A 17,715-nucleotide genomic window follows, 5' to 3' on the forward strand; every position below is an offset into this window, starting at 1 on the left:
GATAAGAGCTTTTAAATTCTTTAACTGATTTTATTTACCCTATTGTGCCATTGAGAGTCACTGCAATGGAAGATATTGATTATAAAAGTAATATACATGAGAAACACTTGGGGTCCCCTGTCAACATGGAAATTATAGTGTGCTCTGCATCTCACACATAGCTGCTCAGACTCACACTGCGCGTATACATGTCCCACATCCTGGTCTTCATCCTCTAACTGATAACCGACTTAATTTCACTCATGAATTTTTCTACCCCAGTAACCTCAACTGGACGAAGATGGTTAATTCTGCTACAGAGATAATGACATACATTAAGTTAGAATATTAATACTTTACTATTAGTGTTTTAGAGGGAGAAGGTTTTTGTTATTTCATATGTCACAATGTTTAAGAGAACCATAAAATGCAGAATCTTTCATGTCTTGTGACTTCAGTTTAAAATATAACCAACTTTAGATTTAGGATTTTATGATGAATGAGAATTAAGAGAACTTGATTAGGTTGGTAAACAATATTTAAATTTGTTAGAATTCAATTTGTTGCATTTTAACCTTGCTTTTTATTAAGAGCAATTTATAAGAGTTATTTAAATACTTAAGTAGAAAATGTTTATTAGGATTGTAGACTGCTCTTTTAGGTAATAGGAAGTGCTTGGGGAAAAAAAACCAAACACATAAAATTTATAAAGTGAGACCAAAGTGTTACAGATTTAATCAACAGTTTCAATATAGAATAACTCAAGGAAAGTTTAATCTGTTTCTTAAGATATGTAAATATTAATTACAAAATAAAAATCAAATTTTATATAAAAACATAGGCCTTATAAATAGAATGACAAATGATGTAAGTTGAACTTAAATTCTTGGGGAAAATCTAGGTTTTAATATTTATAAAATGAATACACTGAATGTTCATTTAAAACCCAACACTAAATGGTCCTTTTTAAAACCTCCCTCAGACATTACAACTTACACCTGGAGCTTAAAAGCCTGAGAAGGCACGGAGGCAGCGGCTTGTCCAGAGAGGTACTTAGCGCTGAGGTTGTCTCCAAACACACCCATTCCTCATTGTCTTTGATTCTTGCCTCCTTTCAAAGAGACTTCTAGCACTTTATGATATGGTAGCAGTGGGAAATAATCTTAGCTCAACTCATTTCCTGGAATAGGATTTGATTTATAGTCATTACTACCATGTACAAAGCAGTCACTATATGTCAAGCGACTCACATACGTGATCACATTTAACCCTCCAGTGACCTTCTGGGGCAGGTGGCGGTAGTACTGCCCTTTGACAAATGAGGAAACTCATGTAACAACAACATGAAATCACAAAGCCATGTATTCATAATTCACTACTAAATTTTATTTCGTGATCATCTTTTTATAGTAAGAAAAGTATTTTCACCCCTTTTTTGGGGGGAAATGTTGAAGCTTTCCAAGTAAAACAATCTTTTCAATAAGAAACACTATTAATTGCTTAACCTCCCAACCCATATGGTATCCAATTCAACCTAGTTCCACAGATCCCAAGAATTCAGTCCCAAAGAACCAGACCACTTACCACTGAGCACATACAGTGTACGTACGCTGTGGGCAGGCTTGGTAGACACTCAATTTAGGAGGCCTTTTATATTTTTCCAGTTTTATTTTAATGCTATGCTATAATTTATTAACAACTGTGCTTTCTTTAATCAGGATATTCAGGATCTATGATCAAAATGAACAATGCTTTCATGCTCAAAGACTGCTAATTACCATAACCTCAAGAGTTCTCCACATTGGATAAAGGAAACTGAAGTAACTCATCAAGTGGAAGTGACAGAAGCAGTGCCAAGAGCAGAATGAGGTCCCTGGACTGCCTGAGCCCAAGGCAGTGATCACTCACTGTGCCTCACATGTAGGATGTTCCAAAGTTATTAGTAACATTCTTTGGAAACATATTTTTTGGAAAAGCTTTTTTTAAACCATGACTGCTGAAAGGCCTTTTGCAACCATTGCCCAGTTACGATGTTTTTTCAAGTTTAGTGCATGAGTCAAATCCCTATCTCTCTTATACCTCAAAGGGTATTATAAAACCTCTCATATTAAGATCTTTGGGAACGTGTAAGAGCCTTGCATGGACAAATCACTAGCTCAACTGTTCACAAACAGATTCTGGTTTCTTTCACTTTTGCAAAACCATATGAAAAAATTGGGGACAGATAGTTAGCTAATAGGAAGTTTTTGAAAAATCTGTGTCATAGTCAATGGTGAATTTGTTAAATAAGGATATCTATCGTATGCACACTTAAAGGACACAATATTTAGAAATAAACAGTTCTAATTTAGCAATACAACATAATTATGTATTGTTAGTTTTACAGAATTTTATATTTCATGGAAATACAAACTGTACCTCTGTTCCAAAATTTATTGCCTAGTCCAGAGGTGTTGAGTAAAAACTGAAATGAAGGAAGGAACAGGTAAATAATCTAAAACTTAAAACAGGTAAGCTATAAATAATTTAAGATTGCATTTCATATATGGTTTACTCCTTACCTATAACAGTTTACTAAACATGTCCTTTGCCTGGTTTAAAAATAAGAATTAGATAAAATTTTACATTATGTTCTATAAATATGCTTCATTAAAAAAAATGGCTGTGTAGTATTTTCCACTGTAAGAATACACCAAAAATTATCAACTGATTCCCTACTGACAGAATTCATTTCAAATTCTTCTTATGCTTTAATGATCATATTTTTATTTCTGGCAGTCAAGTTCAAGAATAATCTATATTCCCAGAACTAGAATTTTTTTAATCAAGTGTATCTATGTATCTGTATCTTCAAACTGTTTTCTCAGCAAAACAAAGAGGAAACATGCCTCTGCATTTTGATCAATATTAGTGTTTTACAAAACTTTTTTCTAAACACTTGCCAGTTTCTTTTGTGGCCCTTCAGTTTGCTTAGAGATTTTTTTAACTACTCTCACCTTTCTACACCTGGCTTTCTTTCATTGAATACTTGAAAGGCTCAAACACCTGAAGCAGTACACTATACCACCAGTAGGTGGCACTCTCCCAACACAGTAAGTGTCCCACCAAGAAAACTTAGTTTTAGATGAAGACTTTGAAGTCTTTACGTTCATTTTGCTTACAATAAGTCTAATTAATTTAAAAAGTTACTTAACAGAGGTCTAGTTATTTTAAAAAAATAACCACAGGCACTGTGATCTGTAGATACTTGAGATTCCAGTGTTGAAATATGTCTAATTTTTCTTTTCATTTGTAGGTAAGTTTTTATTTCTATGAGATAATGGCACCCTATTATATTTTGTAATCCATAGGTACATTTTCTAGAAAATTATACTGACTTGCTTTAATCCACTAATACATCAAACATATATCATTATCTAATGCCCACCAGCTGCTAGACTCTGATACAGTTAATGACACCATCTCTTACTGTGCTAAGCTTACTACCTAGCTCTCAAAGTTGTAGTTTTTTCCTTCTCTAATCACACCGTGCATGAGGAAAAAATTTATATCTCAGCTTTACTTTTTCACTTGACTGCTTTTATATTCTAAGGGGTACTATTTATCTGAGATGTGCTTTGAGACCTTGGGAGAAAGGGTCTGGAGTAACACTGATGTGATTAAAGGCAGGGATGTGAATTTGTCTCTTACTATGATGTGTGATCAAGGAAGGTAACTTAATCTTCTGTGCCTCAGTTCCACTCCCAGAAAAGGAGATTTTTTTATACCTATCTCACAGGACAGCTTGAAGAACTGAGTATCTTAATAGATGGAAAGCATTTTGAACAATGCCTGGCACTGGGTTTGTTATGTGCATGTTAGCTATCACTGTTCTTTACTATAGTGGAGACCCAGAAAAAACCGAGCTACAAGAAACTCCTCTTCCAATAAATGTCATATCCACCAAAGATTTCAAAGTTCTGGTATCCCTCTGATTTCTTTCTAGCATGTCACTGAAAATCCCTAGAAAGATCAAACAAAGCCCACCTTCTTATTTATGATATAGACACAATGGTCTGCTTTTCCTTTGTTTTCCAAACCACTTTTCCTTTAGAGGTTGGCATGATTTCGTGGTAAAGAGCTCAAGTTTGTGGGTTCTCCCAAAGCAGTTTGGCTGCCCCTCTCTGCCAAAATATTCTAAGAATAGGCAGGACTACAGAATATTGACATAGGGAGGAGGCAGGAGCGCGAATAGGGGAACCCAAGCCTCCAGAGGGAGGCTGTCAGTACAGGATCACTTAGACAAACTGCACTGTCACATCTGCCACACTGCCCTCACTGACCCAGAACCTTCTCCTCCTAAGGCCTGGTGTCTGGCCTCCCAAACTTCACCTGAGGATTGAAATGGAGTCCTAAGCAGCCCCAGAAATGTACTGAATTATACATGCAATTCCCATCATGTAAAGTGACGCCGACATAATCCATTCCTGTCCACACGTTTCCCCCGCAGGTGGTACCAATCTGCAGGATGCCATGGAACTTCAGAGAACAGTACTGAAGGAGCCTCTCCTACCTGCTCGGATGACCAGTATTCTCAGAAGCAGTTGCTGCATTAGTAAGCATTAGTGCCCATGACCTATTGGGCCTGAAGTGTGAAAACCTGCTCCAGAGCCAAGGCTTTACTTTACACTGTACTTTAATGCTCAAAGCCGATGACAAGGGCTGCGATTTATTCCTCAAATTCCTCCAGCACTGTTTCCATCAGTAACTGATTGTTCCCCAAAGCAACGCTGCTCGCCCAGGGAAATGGAAGGTTCAGTGCCTGGTGGGCTGGGAGTAATCCAGGGTTTATATGGAGACAGAACATGTGGTCCTTCTCAACTATCAAGATATTTATGAACAGCATATTTAAAAGGTTCAATGACAGAAATTATGAACAAACCAGTTTTAAAATTCACACATTCTTTGTTTCCTCTTTGAAAAAATGAGCAACTCCATTCAATTCAGTCTTAACAAAATAAAGTTGGATGCTGTTAGAAGTCTCTAGAACCTGGCTAGTATCTGAGCACTGGCAGCAGCCACGTCACTTTGGGACCTGGTAGGAATACAGAATCCTGTGCACTTCCCTCCACTGAGGAACCAGAATCTGTTTTTTTGGTAAGATCTCCAGGTACTTGACCTGCCTATTACTGTTTATAAAGCAGTGGTCTAGAAGACAAAGTGTTACATCAGAACAATTATTTCTGCATTTATCTATGCTTACTCATGTTCAGATGCTATTAGGTAATTGCATATTTAATAAAAGTCTTGGATTTCTGCTACATTTGAAAGTGCATTTGATCTGTCATACCAATAGCTAATACCTTCTGAATGCTTATCACAAGTCAGGCACTATTCTAAGTGTTCATGTATTAATTTATTTGATTTGCACAACAACCCTGGAAGGCAGGTAGTAGTATATTCACAAGAGGAGACAGAGAGACAAAGAGACAAAGTAACCAAGTTGTGTAGATAAGAAATTGCCAAACTGAGATTCAAACCCAGGCAACTTCATCCCGAGCCCCAGTGCTAAACCCTAAGCTCTGGCTCCTCTTAGTTACTAGGCCCCAGCAGAAATGTGCTCAATGGAGATGGTATGGTGTAGGTATGACTAGAACACTGGGGGCTAATCAGAGGATGCCAGCCAGTCACAGGAGCTCTGGAAAAACTGCAGTGTTCATTGTTGTGGATTTCTCTCTAGATTCAGAATAGATAATCCCTAAATCTAGTTCTAGACCCATAATTTCAGGGGTATATAAGAAATACCCCTCCTGGGTGCCTAGCTCATTCCTATACTCCAACTGAAGCCTTTGGAACAGTGGTTCCCAGCATGTGTTCCCTGGCACCCTAGGATCCTTCACCTACAGCTCAAAGGCCAAAGCAGCTGTTTTCCTGACCAGCCTCCCAGCATCTTTGATGTTAATGAATTTACATATTGGAGGTTAAAACAATAATTCAGTTGACAAAAGATTACCATTGTCTAAAAAAGAAAAGATTGAAAACCACTGATTTTGAGGGGTTGGCTGACTATATACTAGAGATTTTTTTTGGAGAAATTATTTTAAGTACTGTCATGCATATATAAACTCTAAAGAGTATAGCAATGATGCTAAAGTTTTTTTCTTTTGATTTGGCAGATGATATCCTTTCTTCCTGCTAGCCCACACTCTCCTAAAAATTTTATACAGTATATGGTCATGCACATGGATTGGTTCAAACTTATATTTTAAAGTTTGCTTTGTTATATCTTGGTTAAGAAGAATTAATGCGATATTCTAAAATTCCTTTCTAACTGCAAAATACTTGAATAATCAATTCTGCTTGATTTTCATAGGCACTGGCTTGTCAGATTTACATGCAATAAATACTTAATATCACAGGATCAGGGCAGGGGCAGAATTAAAATGCCAATACATGCAGGACCTTTCATATGAGAGTTTCCATAACAACAAGCATACCAGAACCCAAATGTCAGGGTTGTAAACAGAATATGTACAATTCCTACAAATCAGTTAGAAAAAGACTCAAAGGTCAACAAAAAAATATGGAAAGGATGTCATAAATAATTAACTGACAGTGAAATACAAATCACCTACCAACATGGAAAAGATGCTCAAATCCCCTAGAAATAAGGAAGGTACATAAGAGATACCCTTCTTACCCATCTGATAAAAACTTTAAAATCTGAGAATACCCAGTGGTAAAGGTAATGAAGAAAGAGATATTTCAAATATTGACAATGTGAATCTAAGTTTGCACAGTATTTTTGGAAGGTAGTAAATTTAAAGTACATAGACTTCTTGACCCAGTGTTTTCATTTGTAAGAATTTTCTTCCTGAGGTACTCCCACAGGTATATATCAGATACATACATGAAGGTTCACTGCTATGTTTTTTGAATTAGAAAATCAAGATGGAGGCACAGTTGGGCAGGGTCAGGGACAGAGAACCCAAATGTCCGGTGCTGCGGGGGTGACTAAACAAGACATGGAACATCCATAAAACCAAGTCGGTGCAGCCATTTAAAATTTATCACCTTTCATCAACTCTAAGATACCACAGATTGTAATAAGCATCTTGATATGACAGGCATTAAAATGTGAAAAAGACCGTGGCCACTGTTAGTGGCTATCAGTTAAAAGATACCCTCAATTTCAGAGATGCTGATGAATAAAATGGTAAAAGGGTGGCTTACACTGATGATATGAATTTCCATTTTAAATATTCTCTTAGATATATAACAATGACTAATCTAAATATATAACAGTAATTAATATCTGGGAAAAAGCCTTGGATAATTAAAAACCAACTGCTAAGAATGAGCATCTTCATATGTCAAAGAAATAATCAATCCTCCCGTGTTTTCTTCCATATGCTACCTCTATAGCTTTTCTTCTTCCTTCCTAATTACAACCCTTAAATAGAATTCGTGCCTCATCAAATTTACCGAGTATCATAATTCCTCCAGTTGGTAAAGATACCTCGAGACAAGTGCTGGGCATAGAAGCCACAGGGCATAAATCTGCAAAGAAGTAAAAAGCTAACCTTTTCAAAAAATATGGCTTCTTTCTCACTTACCAACTTTACGTTTCCCTGTATGGCCCTGGGAGATGACTGGTTAGCCAGAGACGGGTAAGATTCCTCAAGGGAGGAACAACCTAAGACAGGCACAGTCGCAGGGGGGCCATCAGGTGAGAAATTGGGGATCAACAGTGGTGAAGCTTAGAACCTCACCCCCCCTCCTCCCCCCGTGTTGAGAGAAAGCTTCTGCATCCGTGGATGTTTTATTGCCCTTGTCTAGCTCGGATTAGCACATAGTCTACAGGCACACACCTGATCATCTACAATTGCTCTCTTACAACACTAAACTATGTTTTCTACCTTTATCTTGCATCTACCTACCACTTCAGCATTTTATTAAAAATAAAAATAATAATAATAATAATAAAGGGAGAAATGTGGGATCCACATATAAATCAAGTATAAAAATCAAACGAATATTCATATTTGACCTGATTGTTTATAGTTCATAATGCGTGATCAAAACCGAAAGTTTCTGTGATGACTGCCCTTGTACTGTTCACCATGTAAGAACTTGTTCGTTATGCTTCAAAGATTGGAGACTGACGAGAATTAGACTTGAGATGGATTAATGATTGTGCATTGAGCATTGACCCCCCGTATACAGAATTTTATTGTTGTTAACAACCATTTGATCAATAAATATGAGAGATGCCCTCTCAAAAAAAAAAAAAAGAATGAGCATCTTTAGGGAGCAGAGTTTAATTGATTGTGATGGGTTAGGTGGAAGGGAATAGAACATCTTTGATTAATTCTTTCAAGGGAGTAAGTACTATTTTTGAAAAAAATTTCACAATAAAAAACACTACCTAAGTAAAATAGAGACGAGGGATGACAGCATTGCGAGAGGCTGACTCAGGCCCCACTGGACTCACTTTCCCTGTGGCTCTGCCTCCAGGGACAGAGGCAAAAGTCATGCTAATAATTATACCAGCCGTGTTCCCGCTCTACCTATACCCACCCCGTCCTCATGACACCCCAGTGAGGTAGACCTGGACACCTCTGTTTTACAGCAAGCTGCACTGGGTGAGGTTATTTTTCCCAAGTCAGGCACCCGCTGTGGGCAGTTCTGGATTCCAGATCCAGCCTATCTGGCCCAGAACCTGCCTCCTTCCATTTCTGGGCTACTGTCACTGTTATCTATTTCTTTACGTATTTGTTCTTTATCCTTTGCTATCGCATTTCCTTTTATGACATTTCTTTTCTAGGCTCCATTGGTTTTAATTTATTTGAAAGCTAAAAAGGTAATTATTAAAGAGCTTGAAAGCTACATTCTAACTAAATTAAAAATGAATGTTATTTCCTCTCTTCAAGCAACTCCTTCCCTCTTGAACATTCTGGGACTCTTTGTTATAAACTCCTTCACTTTCACCCACACATTAGCTTTCAACAAATCAATTCTACAGTCAAAGACAAAATGACACCCAAACACTGTCAAGTGCTTCCCTTTAGTGGTAAGAGAAAAAAGCAATCAGCACCCAACCCAACAGTCGCCAAACAGCGCAGCGTGGAAGGTTACAGCCAGCACCTTCCAGCTCCTCACCAACACAAGGACAGGGATGAAACCAAGAGCTTAGCCTGTTGCATTTTCTCCATTCCACCACAGGTTTAACTTCAGATCAAAAACTTTAAAGGAAAGGAGGTTTGTTCAAGTATGTTTTCACTTAACTTTCTAATCTCACAAAAAGGTTGACATAAAAATTTGGACTTTGACCTACAAAGATTATCTATAGTCTCTCATCCTTTTTGCTTTAAGTAGAAATTGTTAGAAATGAGAAGAAGAAACAAAGAATCAGCAAGTATCCATTCTAAAGATCTAGGAGTAATCGCTAATTACTAAGTTACGTTGTGTTTCTTTGGGGAACAAGAAGGAGGGTTTCAAAAACTGAGGGCAGGGTCTCCAGGAGAGGTCGACCAGATGTTCATGCAATTCTGCTCTTCCATCCCTACCCACACCCACCCTCTGATGAAAATAAGATATCAGGAGTGAAAGTGAAGATGTGAAGGTAAAAGAGAATTGTCAGGCTCCAGAGGAGGTGAGATGAACCTGTTCCCAGAGGCTTCCTGCAGAAGGAACTGGAAAGGGGCTCACCTGAATCCTTCATGGGGCAGAGGGCACACTGCATACCCCAGGCCTCTCCGTACAAACAGCAGCACTCAGTGTAGGTCGTCTGCTTGCCAACAAGGGGCCGGCTGCACACGTACTCATCACTCAGATGCTCCCAGCACAGATCTTGGTAGACATCAGTTTCCTCGATTTGCTCTGAAAGGCAAGATGTGATTCCATGACAATTGCACTGCTATTCCTAGTTCATAAACACAGCAGAGGAAGCCAGTGAGTCTCAAAGTTTCCATCTCTATTTCTAAAAGTGATGTCCAAGTAAAAGTCTGAAGCCAGCCTGTCTTTCCATGGATCAAACCTCTGTCATCTCCAACTGGCTGTCTTCCCATCAGCTGAAATTCAGCCTTCCCATCAGGTTCCAATTAAATCCTCCCCTCTATAGCGCCCCATCATTACATAAGACACCCCACTGTCTTGCCTTTGTCCTTCATACTCCTGATGGACTTCTGATTCTCCTAATCTTTACTTTTTTACATTTATTCCTCTATCAAATCCTACCATTCATTTCTACACAGTATTTTTTTTGGATTCATGCTTTCTCATCCAATTGATCTGCTAAAGCCCTGGACCAATGACACTTCATTCTAGGGTTCTCAGTTCTAACCTTTCTTACCTACTGAGTGACTTCATTTAGGGTAGGCTCCTGAAAGTGATGCTGAATTGATCCATTATGCCAATGACACGTGCTGCATCACCTCATCAGGACCAATAGGGATTCCTATCATAGTCTTCAGGGATTAGGGTTAGGGTCAGGGGTCTCCACCACCTTGTCAAATTCTACCTTCTATTATGCCCAGCCTCAACCATGTCCTGCAACCTAGTCAAACAAACCTAATTATCATCCCTGAACTTACATCTTCCTCAGCTTCCTTTGAGGATTAAATATGAAGACTCCTCAGGCATGGAACAGCCCTGCCATCTGCTTAGCCACTCCAGATTCTGTTGTCCATTAAATGAGCATGCTCAGAGTACTAAATCTCCTACATATGGATGATATGTATCTTATTATTCCTCTTAGCTTCTTATTTTAATTATTTCAAAATACACGAGGAATCAATTTCTCTATTTTCCAATGGCTCACACTTCAGTCAAAAAAAGAAAACCTTATGACATTTATTTGGACACAGATGTGCATCTCGTATCCAAACCTACCATGTGATTCAGTTGGTCGTATACATCTTTTTTCTGAAGGATCCAGGACCATTGGATGGGTACAGAAGCAGTTATAAGAGCCTTCAGTATTAACGCACTGGCCATCAACACAACTGTTGGGGTCTTGACATTCATCCATATCTTGAGAGAAGAAAATTATTTAAGGAAAATCAACAATCAGTTGCACTTCATACATTTACCAAACTTTACACACTGCTACATTTAGTCCAGATTCCAGGGGCTGCCACATTTTAATTAATTACACATCACCATCCAAAAGAGAACAGTTCTGCCTATAAAAATGGTAAGTTTATTGATTGGAAAAATAATGTTGCCCTGCTGCTGCTGACATTAAATAAAGAAAGAAAACATTTAGGAACAGGATATGCTTAGAAATTTAAGATAAAGAACCTCTTTATAATAGTTTTTAAATTATTTTCTTTTGCTATGTTCTTCTGCTTAGGGGATACGGTTTTCTGCTCAAGCGTTAAAGTCTGGGTCAGTATTTAAAACTGACTTTCACTTGCATGGTCTGGGTGATGAAATAGGAGGTTCCTCAGACCAAAGGAACACTTCAGTTAAACTGGTGCCCTGAATTATAATTTCACATTGAAAATTAACTCTCTGAAGTCTATTCAAGTAGCAGTAAGGAGGTTTTCAGTTTCTTAAATCTTGCTTAAGAGGAAGATCCATTAGACATTTACAGGTCTTTTCAACATGTGATTTAGATTCAAAGAAGTTGTTTAGACTACAGAACATTACTTATTTTTTCCCATTTGCATCTTTTCTCAGCCCTCATATATCCTTTTAAAACTTACCAAAGCACTGCAGTTTGACAGGATCATAGTATGTCCCCTGCTTACAGTAGCATTCATAACCAGGCTGAGTGTTCAAACAAAAGCCATTTTTGCAGATTTCTTGTCCAAAAAGTAGGCATTCATCTGCATCTATGGGGTAATAGTGTGGAAGTAGAAAGAGGAGTTAGCTTACATTCTTCAGTTAAAGGATCTAACCAATATTGGGCTTCAAGTTAGACATTATAGTATTTATATTCCAAAGAATCTTAAAGGCAGCAATATAAAATTCTTAAAGTTAGGCCTAATTCACAGATGTATAAATATAATTAGGTTTGTCTGTGATATTTTAGGAACAATGTGCAAACCATTATTAGAGAAGGTATATTTGTAAATATGGTTTCTACCTTGTACTTGATGAAGTGTCTATGGAATACACAATAGCATCAACAATATTCTTTGAAGAATACATCTTTTAAAAAATGTACCTTTTCACAAATGTATATTTTGGCCCATCAATTAGTTGAAATGGAGAAAACTACCAAAAGTTTGATGGCACTGGGTGAAGTCTTTTTTTTTGGTGATGACAAATTAATGAAACCACCAATTTCTAAGGGTATTAGAAGATCCATTCCTCCACAGAATTTCAAGTGCTTACCATTGCCAAACCTCAGTTTACTTGGTGGTAAACTGGGGATAATAGGAATAGCTACTTGATAGCATTGAAAGGATTAAATGAGAAAACTCATGTAGAGGACTCAGTATATACTCTCAAAAAATGTTATTTATTGCTTTTATTGCTTTTATGATTAGCATCAATTCTTGTAGTTTAGAACTAATGTCATCTACTCCTCATTTAAATAACTAGAGACCCCACTGATGAAAAGCTGAAAGTTATATAACTAAAAAATGGCTAAGTCCACAAAATATGGTTATGTGGATCTGCATCTAGTATTCTTCCAACCCTTTACAGCACTGCTAAGATAGGATTAGGAGGAATTTATTTTTATATAAAAGAGAGGGAGACTATGTGGTAAAATCAGGGCTCTGTTCCATAATATGCAGTAAGATTCAACACATCCCTGCAAAAACATAGTATACAATACTTGTGAACTCGAAAACCGTTAAACACATACCTCAAAGTCTTCTAATTTTTTAATTGGACTAAACCATAGATGCATTTAAAAACACATATGGAATATCTTACCCAGCTACTAAATTATACCACATCATACAACACCAGTGTTCAAAAATGTATAGACAATAAAAATGTTTTTGGTCCTCAAAGCCATTTAGCAGTGTTCAGCATTATAAACTGTAAAGAAAAAAAAGTCATGTTGTATATAAAAGGTCATAATATCTCTACTACAGAAATGTCAAGAGTGGTTAAGGAGGAAATATTCATATGTGTAGTTTAAATTTCACCAAAATTAGAAGACTGGACATATATTTTAGAATAATAGACTAATAGTAGTAAACATATATAACATATCTACTTTTGCTTTCTTCTTTTCTGCTCCATGCCAAGACTCTCTGGACATTAGTAAAAGGCCCTACCAACAGCACAGTGGGTTCTTGGCTTTGCTGGTGACCGTAAAGACCAACATGATGACAGTCAGAATCACATGGTCCTGACTTACACGATTTCTAACATTCCTCTGGAATTAAGAGAATTAAGTATCTCCTAAGTATAGAATTTTGCATTAAGTAGTTTTCCACATGTCATCTCATTTAATCCTCATGGTAACCTCTGAGGCATTATTCCTACCTCAAAAATGGACAGAAACTCAGAAGATGAAGTGACATCCCGAGGTGACACAGTGTTCTAATGCCCAAGATGCGGCTCTGTGTGGGGCTCACAGGGGCCTTCCTCCAGTGGTGGAATTAAAGGCTGTGGAATCGTTTCTGTGGCTCAAAGAATTCTAATTCTGAATAACCCAAGCCATGCTTACGTGAATGTCATATGCACACGCATTACAAATTTATTTCTGGCTTAATTCTGACCTTTATAGTTCTCTCCATCAACGTCATGGGAAGACTCTCCATTGGGGACATAACCTTTCCCTCTAGGACACATTTCAGTGAATTCAGCTGATTTCAGGAGAGAGAAAAAAAAACAAAGGAAGAGAGTTAGAAAAGGAAAGTCAGTATCTTCCACGAATGCATGCTTTAAATTGACTTTTGCTTTCTCAGAATCAACAACTTTAAGACAACTCTTGCAATCTAATTCAGGCACAGAGATTCAGTACAATTGTCAAAAAATTATGGATTAGGTACTAATAAATCTAATCACCGTATAAATTTGCTTAGAATATTTAAAAAATCCTCCTAGTTCATGTTTATTTTCTTTACCAATGTTTTAATTGGGGTTATGACTTATTTCCCCATTTCCGTGGTCTCCAGCATTAAAGGGCAAGCTCCAGTGATGGCTAACGCCGTGTCATTTTTAGCAAAAAAGATTGGTTTTGACTTAAACATGCAGCAAAACAGAATTATCATTCTGTCAAAATATCACATGGAGCCTCACCATAATTGTATATTCTGTGATGGATGGAAGTTAAGAATTCATATTGGGGTGGGGTGGCTTCAGTTTGGCTATAGCAGGTACCAAGGGATACTGTAATTTCAAGGCTTCAAGGTAGTAACCAAAGTGACAACATTCCAAGGCCTGTGGACACCGCACGACCAAACACGAGTGTGAATCACCACTAAGCTGATTCTTACCAGTCCCCACGACAGGGCAGGGGAAGATCTCGCAGTTATCTCCCCACCCCGCCCCAGAGGTGCAGCAGCATTCTTGTTTGGTGACGTTGGGGGCCAGCACATTATCACAGAGACTGGCATCATTCAGGTTATAGTAGCATTCTTTCTTTTCTTCTCTGGGTTGATCTTCATCTAAGTCTAAGTAGAGGGGATAAAGTAAAAGAGAGTGTTGACAGGGTGCATCAGATCTGCATCACGACCGGGCAGCAGACACAGAGGAAGAAAGCACAGGTGTCAACAGCATTTGCTTACAGAAAGCTGTTTTGCACTTTCAGTGTCCGAGTCATCTTGTTTTAAGATAAAAATGCACTTGCATGAAGAATTTGGGTATATTTTTAACATACCCCAAGAGCGTAAATCTGTCAAAATCATTTTCTTCTATGTTAATGAATTACTTTATTCTTGTAAATTTGGCTGTGAGTAGAGTTTCCATATCTGCTTTCTTGCCAAACACAAGACTTTTCTTTACTGAGCTATAACACCTACTTAAATCAGTGAAAATTTTCCCCAGCCCTCGAGCAGAGATGTGGGGCCACACATGGTATTTAACCCTTAGGTGATTATTTGAATCAGCTGTGCCCCCAGTCTTTTCTAAAGAGTACAAAGCAGAAGATAACCAGAAAAATTATGCAGTAACCTAGAGTCTATAAAAACCTTTCATTAACTGAAAATCTAACTATGAAAATTGCTGCAAATGTATGACTTAGAATGAAATGATAAGTGCCAGCTAAAGCCTCGGTAGAATTTCAAGGCTGGGCGCTAGTCTGCCATCAAGTACATCCTAGAGGAATATATGTTCTAACAGACTCAGTTTAACCTTCTGTGAGAAAAGACAAACAAGGTCATAGGATAGAATACAAAGGATGGAACCAAGTCCATCTACTTTCAGATAATATTAAAAAAGACTGAGTTCCACCAGATTTGCAGCCTATGAACAAGTTTATACTTTTAAAAAATGTTCAGTCTTTTGTGACCAGATTTGGAAGGTCTAATCTCCTCCCTACTATGTGCTATAGAGCTCAAAGTACTGCCTATCATCCAGATAGAATTTATGAATAGTTTTTATTTTATGCTGTATCACATAAGATGACTACTGCATCACATTTTTTTAAGATTAATTCTAATGATACATTTTCATTAGAACTCTGCTGTTTCCAGATTCTTAGACCCAAAGAAACTCTAAGGACAAAGGGAAAGCATTTGCCAGTGAGAATAAGACCTTAATGTCAACACCTACATTTCTTTGAAGATGGTAGATAATTTTATCATTAGGAAAGTTTAAGGAGTTATTTTCACAATAATTCCCTATGTATTTATTTTGGCAAGATCAGACTGGTGGTGGAAACTTGATTAATATACCAAACAGCAAAGGTGTTCTTAAAATGTAAGTTCTACAGCCCTTTCTTCTTATTGCAATAAAAACAAGCAGAGCAGCAAAGAAACCTTTGTCGTATATATTATTCTCAGGACACAGAATATCAATGACAATGTAAAACTGTCTCACACATGTCTGGCTAATTCTCAGATTTTTCTGTCTTTCACAGAATATGCAGGTTGGACTCTAAGTTAGTGTTAACAGTTAATAACAAATTCAAACCTAGAGTAAGAGTCCAGGAAAATACTGAAATGCTGATTCCTATGCAGCAGGTTATGAAGCAGTTTTAAATCATTTCCTCGTGTGTGAAATTGGGTAAAACCTGCCACATGCCTCGGCTCATCTATCTTTCCAAGTGTGCCGAGGACAGAAATGCGCTTTGCCTGCTCTGAGGGAATGACCACCCCTTCATTCACTTCATGAGGGCTCCAAGCATCTTACACACAGAATCATTTGGGAAAACTAAGGGTAGGTACTTGCAATTATTAAATCAGTTAAGTCCTGTAGAAAATTACATAAACTTTCCCTAACACTTATGAATAAATTGACAGGCTATTACTATTAGTTCTGCTCAATTATTTTATTCAGTTGGCCTAAAAATGCTGCTAGTAGAGAGGAATGTATTTAGAAATATGTGAATCAAGTCAGCAACACAGCTAGAGTTTTCCCAATCAAGTTTATAGTCTGTGCTAAAAGAGGGCGCAATAATTTGTATTTTTCATCTACAAAGTTGTAGGTGTGCCATGATGTTTACTACAAAATGGAATACTGTATAGCAGGACATGAGCAAAGATGGCTATATTCATGGGCCTTTGGAAATCAGGGGCATCCAAATCAAAATCTTTATATATAAATAGTTCTCTGCAATGTTTGTTATACTTGCAGCAAGAAACTAAGCAATAAAATTATCTTTGTTTTCCTTTATCTTTGGAAGGAAACACACAGGTTATTGCATAAGGGACACAATCAATAATATCATTGAATTATTATTGTTACAAGGTTTGCTCTTATTTTCTTAGCAAGAAGTTTGAAAGGTTGATGTTTGTACAGCTGAAATTGAGGCTTAGTCAGGATCTCATCCATGTTTGGAAAGAGATGCAAATTCTTTTTTAAAAAACTGGTCCACAAGGTCATTCTGTGAAAAACTACAATTTCCCTATCTTCCTAACCCTTAAATAATTAACTTTCTAGAGCATTTTTCTACTGAGGGAACACTCTGATCAGTAAATGTAAGTAATGTGATTTCTTTAGAGATTTTCTGTATGAATTTAGGTCATTGGGGCCAAGGGAGGAATGTTTCTATGGCAAAATAATTTTAGAAGATCAAATCAATGGACATAGAAAGTGCCAAGCATTAAAAAGAATGAATTTTATTTTTCTGAAGGATTTTACAAATAAGATTAGCCGTATTACTCCCTCATGCCATGGACTTCTAAGAAATACATTGCTTCTCCAGCATTTCCAGATTTGATTTTTCAATTTGTATTAAGAGGTCGGCTTTAACATCTATAAACAACAATTTGTGTATTTTAGTCTTACGGCTGGTGATAAAGAAGTGAGTTTTTGAACCTTTTACACATGTGTTTTTGAAGGAACTTTTACGGAGGTCTTTTTCTGAGATCCACAGAGTAATTCCGTGACATAGACGGTGCAGGTTATAATTTAGGTTGGGTCCAATGTCTCATGCCTAGTGCTTCCCCCAACCTCTTCTATGGGGCTTGGCTTCTCAGCACCTCAACGAGCATGAATTTGCTTTGCTTTGCCTTTCTTCTATTTCTTTTTTCTCTTTGATACCGATGGGGAGGGGCCAGCAGATAATCCTTGCTAGTGCAGAGCTCAGCTATAAGGAGGCCATGCACAGGGCAATCACATTCCCTGCTCCGAATAGGAAGTCATGGGTTTGAGAAGAGCCTTTTTGGAAGGTTCTTTTCT

At 37.5% G+C, this 17,715-nt stretch overlaps 1 protein-coding gene across 8 annotated transcripts in view; it reads right to left on the reverse strand.

Annotated features, from left to right (window-relative positions):
- LTBP1 (latent transforming growth factor beta binding protein 1) overlaps positions 1–17,715 on the reverse strand; it is a 375,947-nt gene that overhangs the window by 15,699 nt on the left and 342,533 nt on the right. For all 8 annotated transcript variants that reach the window (XM_073214445.1, XM_073214444.1, XM_073214443.1 and 5 more), the window contains 5 exons: positions 14,370–14,546; positions 13,650–13,736; positions 11,670–11,798; positions 10,852–10,992; positions 9,670–9,840 (listed from right to left, as the gene is read on the reverse strand). In XM_073214445.1, the coding sequence (XP_073070546.1) occupies positions 9,670–9,840; positions 10,852–10,992; positions 11,670–11,798; positions 13,650–13,736; positions 14,370–14,546 (705 nt within the window). The remainder of the gene's footprint in view (positions 1–9,669; positions 9,841–10,851; positions 10,993–11,669; positions 11,799–13,649; positions 13,737–14,369; positions 14,547–17,715) is intronic.

The sequence above is a fragment of the Manis javanica genome, chromosome 1, assembly GCF_040802235.1.
Source record: "Manis javanica isolate MJ-LG chromosome 1, MJ_LKY, whole genome shotgun sequence".
In the NCBI taxonomy this organism is placed as follows: Eukaryota; Metazoa; Chordata; class Mammalia; order Pholidota; family Manidae; genus Manis; species Manis javanica.